We start from the raw sequence: 21,496 nt of genomic DNA, 5'->3' as shown, positions 1-21,496 counted from the left end.
TGTATACCCATTACCCGTCCAGCACGTTGGTCTTCACACTTGCTCTGCTACACTAACATGTCTGATCTGCTCACCTAATCTCGTTCCTAGTGTATATTGTATTTTGCCCTGATCCCATGAGCGCGGGGAACAATGTTTCCTTGTTCCATGATGATGCTGTATAGAAAGCTATTAATGGCAGTAGTATGAAGGGTAGGCTGCAGACATGACTTCAACCTGATGCAATTTTAATCATCTTTGTCAGTCCGTACGTTCTCTTTCAAACTACAGTCATACATGTACAAGTGTATACATGTGTGTTTGCATGAATCAAAATAGGGGAAAGATGATTGATTTTGAGTATCTCTCAAGTATTGTTACCATCACTACCATTCAAAAGCAGGACGTGGTTACGTGAATTAATCCATGACCATGCACCCACACCTGCCTGGCCGGCACAATCGATAATCCCACTCATACACTCTCCTCTCCATATCCAAGCTGAAGCAGAGAATGCTGTTGACCTCACCATGATATCCACCCTGTTGACATTGGCCTTCCCCATCTCTCTCTACAAAAATTCCTCATAATCATCCTCGTCAAAGTCACAAGACTCCATTTCAGCAATGAGAGAGCGCCCGATACGTTCCCATCCGTCCAAGTCATAGAGTGTGGTACTGTGCTGCACTATTTCGTACTCTTCATCCGAACTCACGTTCAAGGTATCGTCTATATTGTCTTCGTTCTGTTGTTGGTCGGTCTCTCGGGAAATAGAAACCCATTCTTCCTCTGCCTCAAGCTCTTGATTGGGAGTTTCGAAAGGGGAGCAAATATCCTTTTCCCAGCCTTGAGAGCCCACCCTCATCCAGTAGTCCAAGCAGTATCTACTAGTTATGGGAGGACATGAGCGAAGACGTCCATTCGCCCGTGGGTTTCGATTGGCGAATATGGAGTCGACTTGTTGGGCTCGGACTTCGTCAGGGGATCTGCTTGTCGTTGGTTCGGTAGGAGTTGACATGACCCCAGGACGCACAATCCAGCCGCTGTCATGTCGCGTGCTCAAGTTTCCGGCTGACCCCGCTAAGTATGGAAAGCTACCACCTCTGGATTCAGAGTTTTGCGAGAGACAAGGACATGTAAAAGTTGCGGTCATAGGACAATACGCATTCAAACAACCCATGGAAGGCGGGTCGCTGTGCAAAAATGGGTAGGGCTCCGTTGGATATGCTCTTAGAAGAGGATGGGACACTGACCAAGGCGGTGGTAATGAGGTCGTTGGCTGAGATGCCATCCAGTTGTAGTGCAGGAGCGGGTTGGATAGGGAACGGAAACCTCCAAATGCTTGCAGGCACGATAGGGGAACCGGTCTACGTCGATAAGTCTCCTTAGCATGCTTACCTTCTGTTCCGTTTCCAATGGGCACGGAAACGGGTAGTGCGTCCATGAATCTCTGAGTTGAGGGTTTGAATAGAGGTTTCAATTCGGGAACTTGAGAGGGAGCAGTGAAGATTGGGCGCTCTTCTAGACCCAGTATAGCCAGAACTGCCTGATGCGAGTCGAAGGCGTCTTCAGGTGAGAGAATGGGAGACAAAGGTCTCTTGAAGGCGTGTCCGCAAGCTTTAACTGCCAGTTCCTTTTGGCGTGCGAGGAATAATGGTGCAGATTCGGCAAGACTATTTGAACCTTGGGAGACTTCTGTTGTTACCAAAGGTTGCGGGAATGCAGATTTAGACGGCCAACGGCCTGTGGCGTCGTTGCAATCTAGGAATTGTGAAAGGGTAAACAACCGTGGTTGCCTTTGCGGCACCCTTGACGGTTGGGAATTCGAAGCGAGTGTTGTTTCCACTGACGAGCATGATTTCACACTCGGCAGCGATGGATTCGTCAATGGGAGTGTGGTGGGTAGTGTATCTGATTGTAGCTGTGGCGGCCAATCAGAACTGTTTATTGCAAAGCAAAGGCTGCTGGTAACATCTGGTAGGTATCGACTTTGGTTTAGATCTCGAGGGTCCCCGGTAGCGGACGATGAATTATCCTCGAGACACTGTGTGGGGATCTTGTGACCAAGGGCGACGATGCTCTCCGTTGTACGTAGCCTAGCTATCCCAGCACTTTTTCTCTGGATCTTGTGGCGCTTTCCGGCACGTTTACGCCGCCGCCGCGGGTTAGCATTGGAGGTCGATGCGTTGGAATGCCATGGTGAATATGTTGATGACTTGTCAGGGTGTGCTAGGACGCTGAATCTGTTTGCTGTGCTAGCCTCAGATTTGATGTGTCGCAGTAAGGGAGGAAATTCAATGTACCGGTGGGAGTAAATTTATACTCGGGGCTGTGATCGGGCAGCCAACGGCATGGAGGGTTGCCGCTGTCTTTGGAACAATGCGCAGATGAAAGTGGCTGCGCAGGAATGTTGTCGCAAGAAGAGAATGGTGCTCGTTCTAGGATCATGCTAGTAGTGCGAGAAGAGGAAGTGCTAGTCTAGGAAATATAGGGAGAAATGAGGACAAGACGACATGAGCGCAGATGTGGAGATTTGCCTTGTGAAGGCCATGGTATCGCTCATGCCATGCAAGCTGTAGCATGTGTTTGTGTGCAGTACACGCAAGGAAGGGGGGATTGTCAGGTGATGGGGCTAGCCGCTTCTGGTTGAAGTACGAGGCAGGTAAGATGGATGCATTTGCATTGCTGCTCTTGTATAACTCGGGGCTTATTTGTGTCTGCTGAAGATACTCATCACGTGATCATCGTCACTGGGAGTTTGATCGGCGATGCGTCAGTTGAGATGATCGTAGTAGGAGTAACAACAAGAAATGTTCTGCGATGGCTTTGGAGATGGCATCTCGATGGATTGGTATGGGTGCATGGATGCGTGTGTTGAGTGTCACCAGCGTTGTAGGTATGTGTGTATATGCGTATTAGATAGTGATGGAAGCAGAGAAGGTGACTAATCGAGGTGGAATAGTCCAGTGCCTCCCATCTCGTCATCGGCGGCTGACAAAGGAAGCTTGGGCCTCTCGGGATCCCCAAGAGTAGTGCGTCTGTGTGTGTGTGTGTGTGTGTGCAGTAGTGGGGAAGCCAGCCTTGCATGTCTCCCGCTCTGCCTGGGCTCATCCATCTGTTCTGTTCCCAATTGCCCTTGACCCCACCCCGCAATTACTTTCGCCGCCCACACAATCCCCCCCTCCCACAGGCGCTCCAGGATAATTGGCATCACCCGCGAGCCTGCAATTACCTGGAGCCGCTTCTGCCGTGTTCATCCCGTCTCCGTCATATTTTCGCCCAACCATGGCCAATCCCTCCCGCCCACACTCGGCGCAGACGCACCATCGCCGCCCAGGCTCGCGCATCGTACCTGCAATTCCTTACCGCCTATCCAAAGCCCAGCCATCAGCGAGGCCCATTACGCCTGAAGAGTCCAACAAAGGCACTCCAGCGCCGCCGGTCGACCTGCAACCAGAGCAGCACCACCACCAGTCTGACGTACGCTCAGACGAACACCAAGCAGCCATCGCAGACACGCCTCCTACCCCCGATTCGAGGGCCTCTGCCGATATCACTGGAGATGGAGCTGGTGCACCTCGGTCGGATAGCGTCACTGGGGAGCTGTCAAACGGGCATACGCCATCTGCAGGCACTTCTGGTGGGTATTCGATATGGGCTACAGCCAACATGGGGCACGCACTAAGCTATGCAAATGTAGAAAAGAACCAACGCCGTGCGGTCAATGGCCACGCCAACGCCAAACCTCGCACTCCCCGCCCCGAGTCCAAGCCTGGCGTGAATGGCGTCCATCGCAAACTCACCATACCTACCTATCTGCCCCCGCCCTTTGTCCCCTCGAGCAAGGCAGGCACCCAAACACCGCCCGTCAACGGAAGCAACGCCACATATACCCCAACGCACCGTACCCACTTGAGCGGCGGTGCTGTAGCATCACAGAGTGCAAATGAGTCGCCGGCCATTCCCATCACTCCCCGCGAACCCGACGTCGATGTGCATGCTTTACCCCGACCTCCGCCTGGCTTTGGGCCCCAGCAATTTACTCCCTTCTTCCCCGGTCCCACCCAGTACACACCAGAAGGAGCGCCCTGGCACCTTCCTCCGCATACGGTTGCACCGCCCGACCCTGCCTACCAGAACGGGGTGGACTATCACGCCCCGCTCTTTTCAAACGGCCCTCATGCCTTTCCAGCGCCTTACAATGGCCATTTTTCTCCTCGAGAGGCTGCCCTAGCTGCGAACGGAGCCCTCAATTCTCATTCACAGTCGCCAACCAAAGCTCAATTCGAGACGATGCCTACCGTTGAACATGTAGAGGATCAGCACCCAATTGCCCACCAGGATGCGCCTCCCGAGGAACGAGTCGAGTCTTCTTTTGAGCTCGCAGGCTACTTATCCACGCAGTTTGGCAACGCCGAGCTTGCCGACTTCATCCTTCATATCAGGTCTCCCGAGTCTGTTCTGCTTTCGCTACCAGTACACGGAATCGTTGTGATGCGCAGTCCTATCATTGCAGAAGCTATACGCCACAGTACCGCACCTCCTCAAAGTAACAGAGACGCGCGCCCAGTGACCATCTTTGCGCGAGATCCTCTGGCAACCCGTGATTCTTTGGAAGAGGCCGTCCGAGTCTTGTACGGTGCGCCGCTTATCCGTCCTCAAGGATTTTTGTACGGACTCGAGCCGTTCGTATCATCTCCATCGCCTGAAGCTCGTCGCCGCATGCAGCAAGTCTTGGGCTACATTGCCGCGGCCAGAACTCTACAGATACCCAGCATGCAGTCCCGCGGCGTTCATACCGCCAGAATGCTGCTGCGATGGGATACTGTAGATCTGGTCCTGCAATACGCACTGAGCACCGACGTTGACGATCCTTTGGTGGCTGCCCTGATCAACCACGCACTGGCATTCATTGCCTACTTTTTCCCTGTAAACTTCAGGCTACATGCAATTGCGCCAGAACTCAAGGATGCACCGCGCCTGCCGACAGTGACGCCCGTGGAGTCTCGTCAGCCTGCCCATAATCCTCGGTTGAGCAAAATCCGGTTCGGTGATGCACCACCCGAAGATGACGTCCAAGTCCAGCCCAGTTACGCTACCTCTGTCCTTTCGACTATTCTTCTTTCTCTTCCTCTTTCGCTGATCGAGCACTTGTTCAACCAAGCGGCAGGCCAACGGATTAGCCCGAATGAGGTTGCGCGGCAACTACGAGATGTCATTGATGAGCGCGAAAGCCGGCGACAGAAGGCACTTCGAAGTCAGTCGACGCAGGCTCAAGACGGCTCCGTGTCAAGCCTGAACAACGTATACATTGAAGAGAATCTAGAGCAGGTCGAACCATCACCGCTCCATCCTTCTGGCTATCGGCTGACGACTAGACGAGTGTAGTTGTAGTGGGGCATGGGTAGGGCTTCAAGGTGGACAAAAGTAGCTGTGGTATGTGTGTTGGTAATTATCTTGGTTGTTTTGTTTGGGGGCCGCGATAGCTTTATTCGAGCAGATTTGTTATGATTTTCGAACAAGGGCACCAGGGCGATATTTGTGCAGGAAATACAGGATCGTTTTGGGTGCGTGGTTTTTTTTCCTTCCAATTTTGATAAAGTATGTAGCATAGCGAGCGTTGAGGGCGTTTTGCGTGGACATGAGGGACGAGTTGCTGATCCACGGCCTTTCCTACCAAAAGCACGAAACGACATGACGAAGCATATTCCCTTTGGAACACGACAGCATTGTTAGCGGAACAGTGTTCTGTAAAAGCACTACGGCATACTTCTTCTTTCTTCAAGGATGGCGTCTGGGTGCGAGGTTAGCTCTGGGCCGGGCAAAGGCTAAAAACAGGGTCGCAGTTTAGAGGCCTCTATAGGCCGCTTGGAAAAGTGAGTAATTCTTTTGTGCGCGTCTGGTATACATGTTTCCTCGTGTACTGCGTGCGTGTAGTAAGCCGCAGGTGGTGTATTGTAAGTCTTGCTTTGGCGACCTGAATTGTATTGTTTGTAAAAGTATCTTGTCAGTGCGGACTATGGTAGCAGTGCAACGCTAATAGGGTTGGACCAAGGAAAGGCGAAGGCGTGTCGTCTCCCCTCTCCCCTCTCGCCTGGATGTTGGTCTTGCCAGGAAAGTCGAGGAAAGGACGGATGAATGCCTAGCACGACGGCACGTGACGCGAGTCGAAGAGTAATCAGTTTGTGCTGCCGACGCCCTGTGCCTCGGGTGCCGAGGACGGCAAAGTGCTCCACCACGCTATGCTAGAGCGCCCCGGGAATTAGCCATGGGTCATCATCCATCATGGCCTCGACACGGGAATAATTGTAATGACACACAATTTGGTTTCATGACGTGCTTTCCGAGACCCTTTTTACTGACTTTGGTTTACATTTACTAGCCGACAGATCCCCCGCGGAGCATCCGCCTGCCATGTACTTTGGCTGTGGATATAGCAATAGGTAGACCCAGTACTAAGAAAGGAGGAGAACTGGTAAACACCAAAAAAAATAACAAGACCCACCATGGCAGGCTGCCGTCCGTACTCGGCATGCCGCACGCCCGTTTCGAATCATCGCGCTTGTGGCGCTCGTGCTCGTGCTTGTGCATGTCCTTGTGCTTTGCCCTCGGCCATTACTTTGCAGCGAGACGCGAGCAAAGTGCAGAAACGTTCCCCAAACCATGGCTCCTGCCCTCGTTTCTGCCCGACCCGCTTTGTTTTGCCAGCCTGTTGCCATTACTAATCCCTCCTACTGTCCTGCCGACTGACTACTGCCATACACTCACCGGTTCCGCCACACTTGAAATACCTCTTCGCTCCCCCTGTCCATGGGCTCTTTTCGCTGACAGGCACTGCCACTCATTCGTCTCTGCTGCCCAATTCCATTTGCATCGCTGTGGAGCCATTGGGGCCGATACTCTCTCTCCATTTCCTTCACCTCCACTCCGCCATGGACCATACCACACCCTCATGCCCAAAGAAAACCAGTTATGCCGCACCAGCATCAAGTGCATCACTCAACCTCGAAGAAAAGCCAGACAACCAGCCATCGCTCGCCTCGTCGGATTCAGTGCACAGCTCAGGCCCAATTGCAGTAGATGAGCATCCACAACACGAAAAACACGTGACCGAGTCTAGCAGCACCCAAGAATCAGGGGCAGACTTGGAACCTGTTCGGTCCGCCCACCCAAGCGTACGCGATGTCTCCAAAATCCCCAATGGCGGTCTATGGGCTTGGCTCCAGGTCCTCGGTGGCTTCTTCCTGCTCTTCAACTCGTGGGGCATCATCAACACATTTGGCTCCTACCAGGCCTACTACGAAACAACACTCCTGCCAAACTCAAGCCCATCATCCATCTCATGGATAGGCTCCATCCAAGCTTTCCTTCTCATGATGGTCGGCGCCCTTACTGGTCCCATCTACGATGCTGGCTATTTCCGTGAACTGCTTCTTGTCGGCAGCTTCCTGCTCGTCTTCGGCCAGATGATGCTTAGTCTCTGCCACGCATACTGGCAAGTTCTTCTTGCTCAGGCTTTTTGCATCGGCATCGGAACAGGCTGTCTCTTTGTGCCCAGCGTGGCTATTCTCTCCACCTACTTCAGTACTAGAATTGGCACTGTCATCGGTATTGCTGCATCCGGCTCTTCTTTTGGAGGTGTAATATACCCCATTGTATTTCACAAACTTCTCCCCCAGATTGGTTTTGCCTGGACCACTAGAGTCCTAGGTTTCATCATCTTCGCCACCATGGTCATACCCAATGTGTGCATGCGCGTGCGCGTCTTGCCGGCAAAGTCGCGCTCGCTGCTTGATTTGCGTGCTTTCCTGATTCCTGCATACAGTCTGCAGGTTACGGGTTTCTTTTTGGGTTTCATGGGCTTGTATATGCCCTTCTTCTTTGGACAGGTGTATGCGATCCAAGAACGGATCACAAGTGAAGGACTGGCGTTTTACTTGCTGGCTGTCATGAACAGTACCAGTATGTTTGGTCGAATCCTTCCCAATTTGGTACGTCTTGCTCCCTTCCCATCTTGCCCAGGTTGTCGTTTGCTAATATCATGTGTGTAGTTGTCGGATAAGATTGGGCCGATCAATGTTGTAATCCCTTGCGCACTGATTTCCGGCATTCTCTGCATTTGCTTCATGGCCGTCTCTTCTTCCGCAGGTATCATCGTCATGATGGCATTCTACGGTTTCTTCTCTGGCTCTTTCGTCAGCCTGCCCCCAACCATCATCGTACACCTCAGTGCCGACGCGCGGGACAAGATCGGCACTAGATTCGGTCAAAGCTTTGGCATTGTAGCCATAGGGTTGCTTGTTGGTACACCAATTGGAGGCGCAATCCAGGAACACGGCGGTTTCGACGATTTGTGGACCTATGGAGGTTGTTTGTTATTTAGTAGTGCGGCACTACTTACATGTGCGCGGGTGGCTTTCAAGGGACGGGGCCTCATGGTTAAAGCTTGATGAGAAACGGCTGACATGATATTGCATTAGATGATTATGACTTGAAAAGCCAACCAAAAGTTACATGTTTAAGTTGGTCTACGTATTATGATCCCAATTAATACCTCTATCATTTAAAAAAAATCCCGTGTGCGTTGAAATGAATGATGACTGCTGCTAGAATAGGAAAGATCAATTGCTGCTCAGCTCAATGCCCCTTCTCACAAGCAGCTTTCAAATCGGCATTGAACAACTCGAAGTTCTTCTTCGTCTTCTCGGCAAACCCCACTTGCTTCGCTACAGCGTTCCCACCCATGAGCCACCCCAACGCCCCACTAAACTCTTCGCTCTGCGTCAAGCGACAGCCCCCAGGTATCACTGTGCTCTCCTCAAACAAGAAATAATGTGTGCCTGTGAACAAGAGTGGTATGCTTCCTGTCCATGCAAATGTAGTCGGCGTGTTTTGCTAATACTTTCCGTCAGCGAAATGCTTCCATTCGAACAAAATAATAATAATACACATGGTTTTGGGGGGTTACGGATGGCAAACGTACTTGTATTACCGGGTTCATTTTTTGCCCACCTACTGCAAAATGCACCAAGAGTTTCTGTCCAGGCTCAAGGGTTCCGTGTGGTGCAATGGATGAGAAGAACGAGGTATGCCATTTGGATAAGGACGCAAAGTCGAGGAATTTGTCGCGCACTTGCGAGGGGGGTGAGGCGATGTCGATGGTTGTTACTATCGACATTATTTGATTTGGGCGTGAGAAATTATGAGTGGGTAGCTATAGGGCTGACGGCGAGATTCTTAGATGAAGAGGATAGTATTCCGTATGATGGTTCTTGAGAGATGAGAATGTCTTGGATCTTGGTGAAGGTGAGAGCAAAACTTATATCTATGTGTCGACTCATGATGCTCAAGTAACGGCGGACGAGAAAGAAGACTCTGCCTATTGCGGCTCTTTTCGCGGAAATGTGCATTCCGTGATACGACAAAATTGTGTTATCATCTGCACTGCGTGTGTTGGAACAGACCCGTGATGCACGACATGAGGCATCCAGTCTGCGCTAGTCTTGTTGCGGCTCAATGCGCGAGATCATCTTACACCAGGCGTAGCCGCCTAACTCAACCGACTTGCATCAGTGCCTGCATTAACCAACCCACCTTCTTCGGTTGCAATCATCTTGTGCGAATTACCATATCCGTTTGCGTCGTATCTAGCCCATGACTACCGATGGTCAATGTAGCCGGCCGTTCCAAAGGATGCTCCAACTGCCGCAAGCGCCGCGTCAAATGTGGTAAGTAAGCAATGTCCCTTGTGCGCGTCCCCGCAATGCTAGGCTGACATATTTGCCCAAGACGAGACACAGCCCACCTGTAAAAGATGTCAAAGGCTGGGTATCGCTTGCGACGGTCCCAGAACGCTGGTGTTCGTCACGGGAAAAATTGTCAGGTCCAGGCGGACGCAGCATTCATCGAAGACAACGACGGACGTGGCAACGACACCTGAATGGAAGACAGAGGATGTCGAGAAATCGGCTTCGGTATCTCCGCCATATCAATCTTCACCCCAACATGTAGGGTTGAGATTCAACGAATATGAAGTCTATATATGTCACCTGCGACAATACCTCTATCCTAATGGCCCCGTTGACCTGGGACTACAACAACTTCGGACTTCGGATCTTGCGATTAGTCGATATCCAACCATAGGTGCAGGCGCTAGTCCTCTGTTCAATCAAGCTGCCTTGACCTTTGCCACGTTACTATTTGGCGCCCGACACCACCAGGCTCGCATCCTCGCCAAGGGTTACGACATGCATGGTGTCGCGCTTCGGCAGCTGAACGAAGCACTCAGTGTTCCTGGGTGTCATGAGCGAGACGACATCATCAATGTCATCACCATCATGGCCATGCTTGAGTTGTGCTTGCCAAGTGGCCCCAGGAACTGGCTAAAACACATGCTTGGGCTCGAGCAACTCATAGCACTTCGTGACCCAGGTTCGTGGGCATATGCCTCAAATCAAACGCTGGAGTTGTACAAAGGTGTTCGTCACATGATCTTGCTTGCTTCGTTGCGAAATAGATCTCCATCTATTCTTGCTAGACCGCGATGGAAGGCCATGTTGCAAACGCCTCTCTCACTTGAAACAAAAGAGGAAAGGGATTTGCATGATGTAATGGCAGACTGCACGGTACTGATTGCTGCGAGCGACGAGGTTGCCAGTACACTCAACTTGCATGACAACGTACGCTTAAAAAAGATGGAAAAAATCCAAAGAAAAGCCGGTGAGCTACTAATGTTCCTGCAAACCTGGAAGCAGCAATGGGACAGCGAAAAGGAGAACTCTTGCACCACCGAAGATGACTTTGAGGCCATTTGCGCAGGTGGCCCGCAAGCACTGTGGACGGTATACAAATTCCGAAATGATTCCATCGCGCGCATGTTCATGCTCTACAACACTGCTATGATCCATGTACTTGAGATCGTCGAAGCAACCGAGGAGTTACAGGCGCAGTCGGGATTTCTGCGAGCGGAAACTAGCGGTACTCTCCATCTCATCCATGCAGCAGGCATCGATATCGCACGCAGTGTACCGCGTTATCTGCAGCAAAGGAGATATCGCGGTGATACCGGGTTTACGTCTCCGGTTGTGCAATGGGCGGTTCTTACGGCTTGGCAAGTACTTGGGCGCGATGAGTCTGCCGAGGGAAAGTGGATGGTGGATGCTTTGCAGGGGTATAGTGAGTATGCTATTGCGAAGGCTGCGTGGGAGGTTTGATTTTTTTGTCATTTTAGATTGTTGTCGTGTATATTCAATAAGGCAGTTGAGCGCAGCAAGTTACTTGGACTTGATAAATTAGCATTGCGGATAGAATGCGACGTGAAAGAAAGCTGAGACATGACTACTTTCTTAGAGCAAAGACACTGGAAGTCTCGATGTGGAATGAATACCCTCGACCCTTTTGATTGCTGGATTGAATTTCAGCCCAACGCGACTGCTGGCTCAAGGTATAGTAAGCATAATGGCAAGGACACGACATGTTGCCAAAAAAAAGTGAGTAAAACATATTTAATCGTTTTCGAAGTGTGTACATAATTGCAAATAACCGCACCAATAACGAGATATCCGTCTTTTGGAATATCTATCAAAGGCATCTTAGGGAATTTCATTGACACGAGGACTTCCGATGAAGATTGCTCGCCTATCTCCAAAAAAACCCATCCCTCGTTTCATCGTCAAGCGTTGTGAGAACCAAGAAAGCATGTAAATGACGATGAGATCTTACAAAAATCCCTATAATCTCTTACAATCAATATCTACCACGATGGATGAGGCTGTATATTACATGTGTTTCTAACATCACAGACTCTTGCGTGGGATAAAACGAACAAGGTAGGTACAATGGATGCTAATACGAATAGAAGAAGAAGAAGAAGAAGAAGAAGTTGAGTAGCAAAATACTCCAACGGATCGAGTTACGTCAAGGCCGCCTTGCCCTTGCTATATTCAGCGTCTAGCCATCGAACTATGCAACCTTTCGAAAGCCCAAAGAAGCGATCACTCCACTATTTTGGATGAGTAACAATGTAGTATTGCATGAGCTGAGTAGTATTGCAGGGATCTAGAATACACTTCGCAAGTTGCTCGCCTGATGCAGATGCCAGCTGTATGCAGCGTAACAACGGAATAGCTTCATCATATTATTAATAGTGCGCTTCCTTTTCCGAATTGGCTCGCATGTACTTGGTAACTTGTGCGGGCCTTTGTGGTACTAATCGCTATGAATAACAAGCGATGCGGGGTAATTTAATCACTGCTTCACCGACGTACCAGAATAGCTATGAGGTGGATGCTTGTCATTATTGATTGGAAATCTAGGGTTATATGGCCGAACACTCTTTTGATCACAAGGGAGATTCTGTATTACAATAATAATCATCTACTCAGCCGTTTTGGACGTTGCATTGTACCTAAATCACCATAGAATATAAGCCACTAAAAGATGAAGGTATAAAATATTAGCGTAAGACGAACTGACACCTACACCAACGCGCATTGATAGAACCCTTTTGGCCGTAAAAGTCTCTATGACTAGTGGTTATGCACTAAGTAGATGTAATGAGAAGTTGGGCTAACTACATGATCAACAGCACGTGAGAGAGCCTAGCCGCCTGGATACGCGACGTTGTCCAGTACCTTCCTCTTATAATCTGGCTACTATTCATGCACTCGGCCGTTTCGCCAGTCCACACAAGCGCTACAGACGGAGCAATGGTTGCAGCAACTCACCAGGATTCATTCAGCTGAAGGAAACCTCATGTTATGCCGGTAGGCGGGACTTGGGTATACGAGCAATGCGAGGTATTGGCCCCCAGGGCCCAATATCAACCATAAGCCTTGGCGCCTCTTCTCCAGCCTTCCTTGTTAACCTTGTTGGGGCTAAATGAAATATTAGAAGCAGTGCAGCGGATGAGGTATTCCGCTGCATGGTAGTATGGGCTCGTAAACTTCGTATTTTGAAACGGTTCGGGACTTTTGCTCGATCCTGAGGTTACCAATTCAAGGGCAGCAACTTCTAGAGAGGGAGAGATGGCAGATATAAAACCAATGCTAATTCTTGCCAGAAGGAAAGAATCATCACTATTCAGACGACTACTTTCTTGACGGTCTCAATTGCAATCAGCTCTTCCATATCCATCCCTCACCATGAAGTTTACTGCTTTCGCCATTGCCACTCTCCTCCCCCTGACGGCCCTCTCTGCTCCCACGGCCGAAGCCGGAGGCGCGTTGCTCTTTGCCCCAGAAGTCGAAGGCGAGCTCCCCGTCCTCCAGGACATCAAGGCCCGCAGTCTGGAGAAGCGGGCCATCACTGGCACCGTCACGGCTGATGCCCTCAAGCATCGCCGATGCCCGCGGACCTCGTGCACGGCCGACGGCCAGTTCTCACGTGGAACACGCATCCAAATCCGGTGCTTTACAGGCACGGATACAACGGTCGTCTCGGGAAATCCGTACGTAATGATTGCAGGACCCGGTGGAGCGTGTAGCTAATTGTCGACGTTAGATACTGGGGTAAACTCCAGGCAAGTGGAGTCGCAAACAACAACTGGGTGTCCCTTTACTATGTGACCTGGAGTGGTAGGCCTACGACCTAATGTAACTAGTATTGTCCGTTGAGATACTAACCTGCTATAGGGGGTATTCCCGAGTGCTAATTGACTGCAAAATTGGTTTGATACATGCTAGGTAGAAGCATTGATCGTAGTAGTAGTTTCAATGCTTGCTATAGTACTGTAACATAGGAAGAAATACTAGTATTCGGATGCTTCTTAAAGTAAATTGAATAAATCGAATGAATGCTTGTTGAATCCTCTCTTATCGATATCTCTGCTCTCCTAAGAGAGCACCAAAAGCGCTCTGTTGCTATATGGCAGCATATCCCTAGCGAACGACCATGAGCATCTCTAGCTGTTGCAGGCCAAACCTTGACAGTCGTCATTACCAGTACAACTTGCCCCAGCAGGTCTCAGAATAGCCGTTTTTGCAGTGCCTTTTTCATCTTCAATGCTTCTACGGATGATTGAATATATATACTGTCTCGTAGTAGTGGTGTGTCCCTTGATGCCGTAGTGATCATCGAACCATCTCAGTTCTCCGATATTGATCCCTTCGCAGTTGGGTTTAGTCGCAGCGTCGCCGAACCCATTCTTGATGTTATTATTGGAGTAGGCACACTATCTGGCGCTACTGAAACAGGTATTGCCCTCAGTCAATCCGATAGCAATGATTTAGACAGGAGCTAAGCGGACGCCTTGATCCATTATCAGACGAACATAGCAGGAAAATCTAACGAGGCATGCTAAAAGTACCGCCATTTTGTAGTCATCGGATTTGATTGATTGTGCAGGAAGCGGTGGAGTGTTATATGTTCACTTGATAGTGCAGAGGGCGACCACGCGATGGGTAGAATTCATGAACTAGGTGGGACGGCCGTGAAGACACCGAGGAGTGTTCTGAATTCATCGTATGAGCAGCCGAAGGGCGGAAGCAATATACAAGGAGAAAGTGTAGAGATCTCATCGATGGAGTTGGGGAGGCTAGCAAATATGAAATATTCTATATCTGAACTGGAAGTCGTCAATGCATGGATTGACCCGGGCTCTGGGGATGTGTCTGGCTTCGCCGCTCAATTTCTACGTCGGTGGACTTGAACAGCATGTTATACCTAGGTAGGTGGCTTAACAGCTGGATTTTTACTCAAGTCAGAGGATCACGGTTACATTCGCAGTAGGCCATTGAGTAGGGTATTTTAAGCTTTACTAGCATATCGCCCGTCTAAGCAAGCAAAGCACAGAGGTGGCTCTTGAAGTTCTCGCCTACAGTGGTGTCTGTAGCAGTACCGCCACAGTACTGCCGAGCTTAGATAAGCCTTGCTCCACTCACGCTGTGAGTTCAACATGTCGTTCCGCCGAATGTTCAAAGCTTGAATGTGGGTCTTCAACCCGGGGTAGCTGCATATTCTGCTCTGCCCCGATTGGCGCCCGATGGCCTACTCCACTACACTGATAAAGCTCTTACGTACTCACGTGTACATAATATCGTCCGCACCTAGCAACTTTGCTGTACAGTAATGGCATTATCAGGACCATTTTTGCCATTCATCTCCCCGCCTAGCTGGATCGTACTACCTTAATCGCCCTGCGTGTCTATGCTTTGCATTTCACATGGCCATAGTAGTCTCCAGTATTGCAGCATTGCTTTTACTTAGGTCTCTGCCACTCTTGCACTATTCTCCGAAACGCACTTAGCTTCTTCCCGTAGTTCTCATAATGGAAACTTTGTTATATTTCCTCGATACTTTCGCATCCCCGCGACGGTTCCTATCCACCCTTGGACTCGTTTCACTCGTTCTCTCCGGCTCAGCTGCAGTTCCAGATCGGAAAGCATTGATTATTGACACAGATATCTTCAGCGATGTTGAGTACGTGTGACACTATTGCCCAATGCCGCATCGATGCTAATCTACACTTTCCAGTGACGCCGCTGCTCTCCTTCTTGCTGCGACTGACCCCAGCGTCTCTCTCCTCGCCGTAAATGTGAATTATCCCTCTTCGTACTCTGCCCTTGCTACCTCAGCCCTCCTTGCACACTACGGGCATCCAAGTACTCCCATTGGTCTCCGTCGACCTATCACAAACGAGACTTTCTTTGATGACTGGGCATATGAATTTGGCGAGTATACAAGCAAGGTGGCCTATCATTGGTCCGGTGGTTCTCTACCGTGGTTTAAGCCCGAAGATGCATGGATTCCCGTGGAATTGTATCGAAAGGTGCTTTCGGAGCAAGAGGACAACAGCGTGACGATTGCTAGTATTGGCTTTTTGGAGAATGTAAGCTGCGCACGCTCCTTCAAGAAGAGGATGAGAAAGTAGTAGTGCTAACTAAAATAGCTCTCAGTACTCCTTAATTCAACAGCAGACAAGTACTCGACGCTGTCGGGCGTTGAACTTGTTGAGGCCAAAGTTGCCGAGCTAGTCGTCATGGGTGGCGACTATCCCTCTGGATACGAATTCAACTTTTGGTCTGATAACCCTCTCGCGACCGCTCATGTCGTCAATACCTGGCCCGGTCGCATAACGTACCTGGGCTCCAAAGCCGGAGAGGCTGTATCTTCTGGTGCTGTCCTAACAACAAGAGGCCCAATGAATGATCCAGTAAAGAGGGCGTTCGAACACTATATTGGGTACAACAGATCACGGTATTCATGGGATCCCTTGACAGTAGTGTATGCGTGTCAAGGGCTCGGTGACTGGTTCGAGTATGGGGGATTAGGAGGTTACAATCACGTCTTTCCTAATGGGTCGAATGTCTGGGTTGAAGGAGGAGAGGGAAAGGAGCAGCAGTATTTGAAATTGAAGATGGACAATGAGACCATCGCGAGGGAGCTGGATAGTATGCTCTTACATGGAGCCAATCTCTGCGAGAAATCATAGATCACTAGATTTCCTCGTTCTCAGCTGCAGGCCCTCTTAATGTTATGCTCTCTTCATCTGATATGTGTATGTACTGGGTCAAGCGATTGCCTCAATTGACGGTAGGTTTAAATAGGCTTGTAACGAGACACAATCTTAAATATAACAGAAGAAGTTTTGCTATCCCGTTGACTCAGCTACACTTTTCAGCTGATCCATCTCCCGCGGTCGTTTGAGAAGGCTGAGCTATGCGATATGCAGCATGTTACAGTCCAGAGTATGGTTATTGGTCAGCCTTGTCGTGTGTCAAATCCACAATGCAGCCATGCCCTACTGCTACCTAACTTAACCGTGATTATCTAGTTCAAAGCTAGGAAGCTGCACAGCTCTGCAACAGCCACAAATCGACACCATGGTATACGCATCGGGCATTAACCGAGTATGAAAAGTAGGTGGAAAGTAAAAATGAAAATCAGAGATCAGAGCAAGCCCTATTGATATCCATAGATGCCGGGACAGAGAAGCTATCATGTAAAGATGGAAAGATAGTTTAGGATTATAAGATAATGATAGAAGGCCTCAAACATGACAGAGCTAGGGATTCTCAAGACAGTATAGGGAGCTGATGCTCCTTTACTCTTAGTGAATGTAACAGCTGTGCAGAACCTTGGTGAGCGAGCCTACTCACCATTTGTCTCCTTTATTATCTTGAACAAAGTCATTATCAGTTCAGTATTTGAAATGCAGAAAGCACCTCCTGGTAAGCACACTAGATCATTCTTCCTAAAGCCTTTTACCTTTCATCTATTACCGAACGTGTAAGCATAACAACGCGAGCTTAATATGCATTGGACCGAAGATTTACTGACGCAGGAAAAAGCTCTTGTCAATGCTGCTGCTGGTAGTAATGAGTCATAACTACGAGGGAAAGCATTAAAGAATAATACGCAAGGGCTGCGTGAGGAATGCGAAAATCGGAAACTCGTGGGTGCTGCGACACGACATGATTAAATACCAGCCCTCCACCATATGATTAGACGCTGCGTTGGTTCGAAGTATATTCAGGTTTCCGGCAAAGAAAATTTTATGCCAACTTTGAATCTGCTGCTCGCTCATGGCCTAGAAATGAATTAGGCAGAAGAAGATTCCTCTTACCAGGGCCCGTTTATGTGGCCCTGTATTCATGAATAGAAGAAGCTTGCATCACGACTAGAGCATGACGTTAGTCTTGCTACGCTTGGAGAGCAACCGCACAAAATGCCCACACTCCAAGCGGTCGCCGAGAGTGGTGATATCGTAACATTTGAGTATTTGTGCTCTAGAAAGACTCCTACATGACACCTTGCACTATACAAAGCCATCATGGCAGCTGCGTTTAGTCATGATCGTTTGGGCGACCCGAAGAAAGACAATGAAAAGAAGCGGCAGAACAGAGCGTGGTACACCCAATGTATGGCTGTGGTGTGCTTGACGTTATGGTGGAGAACGATCTCTTGACGCGCATCTATGAGAATGACTTCGGGCGGACTAATGCTTATGCCAGCCTCACAGATGTTATTATGCTCCTCGCTCACGAAAACCCACATTTGCGCATACTTCAACTGGATGCAGGCACAGGTAGAGTTACAAGAGTCACAGTAGCCCTCGGAATGACACAGAGCTGCCCAGGTATGAGCAATATGACTTCACTGATATTTCTAAGGCCTTCTTAGGTGTTACTCGGGAAAGCTTCTATGACCATCCCCATTTAATCTTTAGAACCTCGGCAATGAGAAAAAACTCACTGATCAGGACTTTGAAGAGCATTCCTATGATATCGTTTCTGTATCAAACGTAAGTCTGCATTGTGAAGAACTGCCACAATCTAGTTGCTAATGTTCGATTGTATCATACATACAACACGAAATGTTGTATCCTGTTTACGGGACTGCAAGAGACTTCTCCGGCCCGACGGAAAGCTCGTGATCGTAGAAATAACAAAAGACTGACTTTTAACCGGCTTCACGCTTGATGTCCTACCTGAGTATTGGCTCGGTGCGGACGATGGGCGGCCGAGTAGCCCTTTCGTTTCCAAGGCTAAACGAAAGAACGTATCGCTCGACGCAGAACTGACTAGAGTAGACATCATGCTTAACAAATATGACAAACCAGCCAATTTCATGATCCTCATAGTAGCCAGCAACAAAAGTAGAGATATTGACACATATCCTAATGTTGCTAATGGCGTGTACTGCAGCAGCGGGCATGTCAACGCCAGCCAAATTGAGAAGGCCAAGGAGGCGGGGCCATCAAGTGTGACCCTGGCACGAGGATCGTTCGACTCTGTCATTATGCTAGGTAGTAAACACAACGCTTACTGATTGTACAGATCTACGAACATGAGCCACAGCCAATCCAGCGTGCCATCGAGCGCAGATACGCATAATTCGGCATTGACACATGCTCAATCGTATTCGAACCTGTACGAACCTCCTTCCTTTGAGACATGTGTACCATCATGTTAGCAGAACTTGAAAGTCCCTTATTGGCACGCATAACTTCAGCCGAGGCGATGGCTGTGCAGCGTTTATACGCAACAGGCAACCACTCCACTGTGGGTCACTGATGGTGAAGTGATATAAGGGTATGGACCAGGAAAATCTCCTATCTTTGGCCTCGCCGAAGCTATTTTAGCTGAGCAGCCTTCGTCCCATCTCCCCAGTTTAGACATCGATAGTGAGAACGTACGTCAAGAGTATAGCAATCGCGTACTCGTTATAGACCCTTAGACATAATCCTATTAAGACCCACACGTAGAGATGAATATCGAGTTGACAGAGAAGGATAGATTAGTGCATATTAGTCGCTATGTGAGTGAATACATAGAGAAAACTGAGTTTGAGCGCAATCTAGTCTTCAACACGACTATGAGCCATATCTTTCTGGGCGACCATGCCCTTGCGCTACAGGTTGAGAGCGTTGGCAAGATCGAAAGCTTTTATTCTCACCGGCGAAACCTAGAACCTCTGGTTGAGGGCGAAGTATCAATCAAGGTGGGTGCTATTTTCCATTGAACTCGCAGGTACCTATAACACCTTCGTTTCATGATCCTTGAGCAACGCTAACACATCACCAGTTAGTTGGTACTCTTAAGAATAAACTATCTTTGATAGGTTTCGGAATGGAAATAGTAGGCAGGGCCTGTGTAATTGGCTCCAGAATCCGCCCGTTGAAAGCTGTAAATTACGTATGCTGTGTGTGTGTGTCTACGCCATCTTGACATAGCTGTCGTTGTGAACAAAGGTGATTGGGAGATACCTTTAGTGAAGGGGAGGAACAAAGACTTGCTTTATCAGATTTATGTCGTAATCACATCTCTACGAAGTCGCAAGCTTGCTACGTCTATCCCGTTACTCTACTATAACAATGTCTTTATTATCTAGCGGACTCTTATTAGCGGCTATGCTTGAGTTATCCTATCCCTAGTCTTTTAGCCTAATTGTACTACTACTTGGACTTATCCTATCTCCACCAGTGACCTGGACATTATATTGCTTCGAACTATGACTCGTGAGTTGGATATCATGGTCGCCATGTTGGCTTGGATGCTCCTGATACCCTGCTCGTGATGGATGGCCAGACGTCCACGCGCGCGAGCGCTTGCGACTGGCACTATCGTGCGTTGACGTATCGTTGAGGACCTGACGGAGCAAAGGACGGAGTGTAGCAGCGGCCGAAGTAGCGAGGCCAATGCCGGTTTCGCAGGTAGACCAGATTGCAACATCGATGGTGGAGTAGAGGAAGTCGGGGATATCGTTGAGGCCATTGATGAAAGGCAGGCGGACGATAGTCGCTGAGGAACCACTAGTAAGGCATTAGTGTACAATGTCCAGGATTATCTGGAGGTAGAATGATCTTACATAGCGCAACAAGCGAGTACAACGCCCACAGTGACTTTGTTCCTCTTGTTCATCTGTAAACCATGTACGATGAATATTGGAACGATACTGAACGTCCAATCGGTTATACATGACAATGCAGAGTAGCCATAGAACGAATTGACAATGACTTTGGAGGGTATGCAGTGGCCTTTACCACCGCGAAATTGCTCCCAGAAAAAGGAAACCGGCCAGCACTGGAAGGTGAAAATGAAGAAGAAGTACACGCTGTATACCTGGATGGCAAGCAGGGAAGTCCAAAGAATGATGCGATGAATTCTCTTCTGGGCGATGCGCAGCAGGAAGATACCGATACTGGATTTGAGAAAGATGTTCGTGACAACATAGGTCGGTTCGCAGGCCCACCACCACTACTGCGAGTCAATATCAACGTAGGTTATACTGTGAATGTGACATTACACACCTTCATGCCAACTGGGTAGTTTTCGTCGGGAATAAGATATCGTCGTTTTCCAGTTCCGTTCGAAATACCCAGACGCGCTAGGGTACAAAAGACCAAAAATGAAACCAGCGTAAGGACAGAAAAGTAGTCATCGGCCGAGAAGTTCTTCACAAGTACTAGTTTGCAGTAACATCGGAGCATCACTAGCAGAATGCAGATGCACATGAAAAAGCCAAGCACACCAATGAATTCTCCGGATCGATCATCGCGTGCCATTCTTGTTGTTAGAGATTTGGTGTAGAGATGGGACAAACTCACAATCCAGCGCGCAGGCAAGACTGTTATGAAAGCATCGCTCTTTGCACGTCCTTTTCTAAAGGGGTTGACATGACTCTGTACGCGCCTAGGCGTACTACCTATGTGGAGAAGGAATTTCCGTCAACTCGGAATACAATCCAACGCAGTCTAGCTCTCATTCCTACCCGTGTTGTTTCAGCCCTAAATCGGCAATGAATTGCCGTGCGGGACGGGTAAGATGGGTTAGCGGTGACACTTGTTCAATCATTGCTTGGCTCGGTTTGATCGTGCGATTACTGTCCGTGCTCACCCAATGCAACAATCAGCCAATGCAACACTATCTGCCCCACCCAAAATATCAACCCACCATTTTCAACACGTGATATCTCCACCACTATAACAGCTCTTATAAAAGCAATTATAGTAATTAATTTATAAGGTCTAGAAGGTTAACTTTTATACTATATAGCTATAAAAAAGTTTAGTATTAAG

At 49.0% G+C, this 21,496-nt stretch overlaps 9 protein-coding genes across 9 annotated transcripts; 6 read left to right on the top strand and 3 right to left on the bottom strand.

Annotated features, from left to right (window-relative positions):
• Positions 1-346: 346 nt before the first annotated feature.
• COCMIDRAFT_36400 (uncharacterized protein) lies at positions 347-2,427 on the bottom strand (the record flags this gene model as incomplete). Its single annotated transcript, XM_007689379.1, has 3 exons — positions 347-550; positions 695-2,229; positions 2,283-2,427. 3 exons carry the CDS (start codon positions 2,425-2,427, stop codon positions 347-349), a joined length of 1,884 nt encoding a protein of 627 aa, XP_007687569.1.
• An 837-nt stretch (positions 2,428-3,264) lies between these two features.
• COCMIDRAFT_94204 (uncharacterized protein) lies at positions 3,265-5,367 on the top strand (the record flags this gene model as incomplete). The annotated part of the gene is made up of 2 exons (XM_007689391.1): positions 3,265-3,619; positions 3,680-5,367. The coding sequence occupies 2 exons, from the start codon at positions 3,265-3,267 to the stop codon at positions 5,365-5,367; spliced, it is 2,043 nt and encodes a 680-aa protein (XP_007687581.1).
• Positions 5,368-6,911: 1,544 nt separating this feature from the next.
• On the top strand, positions 6,912-8,429 carry COCMIDRAFT_36398 (uncharacterized protein; the record flags this gene model as incomplete). The annotated part of the gene is made up of 2 exons (XM_007689378.1): positions 6,912-7,970; positions 8,031-8,429. 2 exons carry the CDS (start codon positions 6,912-6,914, stop codon positions 8,427-8,429), a joined length of 1,458 nt encoding a protein of 485 aa, XP_007687568.1.
• Positions 8,430-8,616: 187 nt separating this feature from the next.
• COCMIDRAFT_94223 (uncharacterized protein) lies at positions 8,617-9,157 on the bottom strand (the record flags this gene model as incomplete). Its single annotated transcript, XM_007689390.1, has 2 exons — positions 8,617-8,874; positions 8,963-9,157. 2 exons carry the CDS (start codon positions 9,155-9,157, stop codon positions 8,617-8,619), a joined length of 453 nt encoding a protein of 150 aa, XP_007687580.1.
• A 486-nt stretch (positions 9,158-9,643) lies between these two features.
• Positions 9,644-11,192, top strand: COCMIDRAFT_94250 (uncharacterized protein; the record flags this gene model as incomplete). Its single annotated transcript, XM_007689389.1, has 2 exons — positions 9,644-9,707; positions 9,769-11,192. 2 exons carry the CDS (start codon positions 9,644-9,646, stop codon positions 11,190-11,192), a joined length of 1,488 nt encoding a protein of 495 aa, XP_007687579.1.
• Positions 11,193-13,121: 1,929 nt separating this feature from the next.
• On the top strand, positions 13,122-13,630 carry COCMIDRAFT_25962 (uncharacterized protein; the record flags this gene model as incomplete). The annotated part of the gene is made up of 3 exons (XM_007689369.1): positions 13,122-13,426; positions 13,480-13,553; positions 13,611-13,630. The coding sequence occupies 3 exons, from the start codon at positions 13,122-13,124 to the stop codon at positions 13,628-13,630; spliced, it is 399 nt and encodes a 132-aa protein (XP_007687559.1).
• Positions 13,631-15,244: 1,614 nt separating this feature from the next.
• Positions 15,245-16,408, top strand: COCMIDRAFT_36394 (uncharacterized protein; the record flags this gene model as incomplete). Its single annotated transcript, XM_007689377.1, has 3 exons — positions 15,245-15,396; positions 15,451-15,805; positions 15,866-16,408. The coding sequence occupies 3 exons, from the start codon at positions 15,245-15,247 to the stop codon at positions 16,406-16,408; spliced, it is 1,050 nt and encodes a 349-aa protein (XP_007687567.1).
• Positions 16,409-17,862: 1,454 nt separating this feature from the next.
• On the top strand, positions 17,863-18,747 carry COCMIDRAFT_36393 (uncharacterized protein; the record flags this gene model as incomplete). Its single annotated transcript, XM_007689376.1, has 3 exons — positions 17,863-18,024; positions 18,146-18,220; positions 18,412-18,747. The coding sequence occupies 3 exons, from the start codon at positions 17,863-17,865 to the stop codon at positions 18,745-18,747; spliced, it is 573 nt and encodes a 190-aa protein (XP_007687566.1).
• A 1,101-nt stretch (positions 18,748-19,848) lies between these two features.
• On the bottom strand, positions 19,849-20,983 carry COCMIDRAFT_94293 (uncharacterized protein; the record flags this gene model as incomplete). The annotated part of the gene is made up of 3 exons (XM_007689388.1): positions 19,849-20,230; positions 20,287-20,675; positions 20,729-20,983. 3 exons carry the CDS (start codon positions 20,981-20,983, stop codon positions 19,849-19,851), a joined length of 1,026 nt encoding a protein of 341 aa, XP_007687578.1.
• Positions 20,984-21,496: the final 513 nt, after the last annotated feature.

The sequence above is a fragment of the Bipolaris oryzae genome, assembly GCF_000523455.1.
Source record: "Bipolaris oryzae ATCC 44560 unplaced genomic scaffold scaffold_57, whole genome shotgun sequence".
Classification (NCBI taxonomy): Eukaryota; Fungi; Ascomycota; class Dothideomycetes; order Pleosporales; family Pleosporaceae; genus Bipolaris; species Bipolaris oryzae.
The sequence above is the reverse complement of the archived record's forward strand: the minus strand, read 5'-3'. Positions and strand labels throughout refer to the sequence as shown.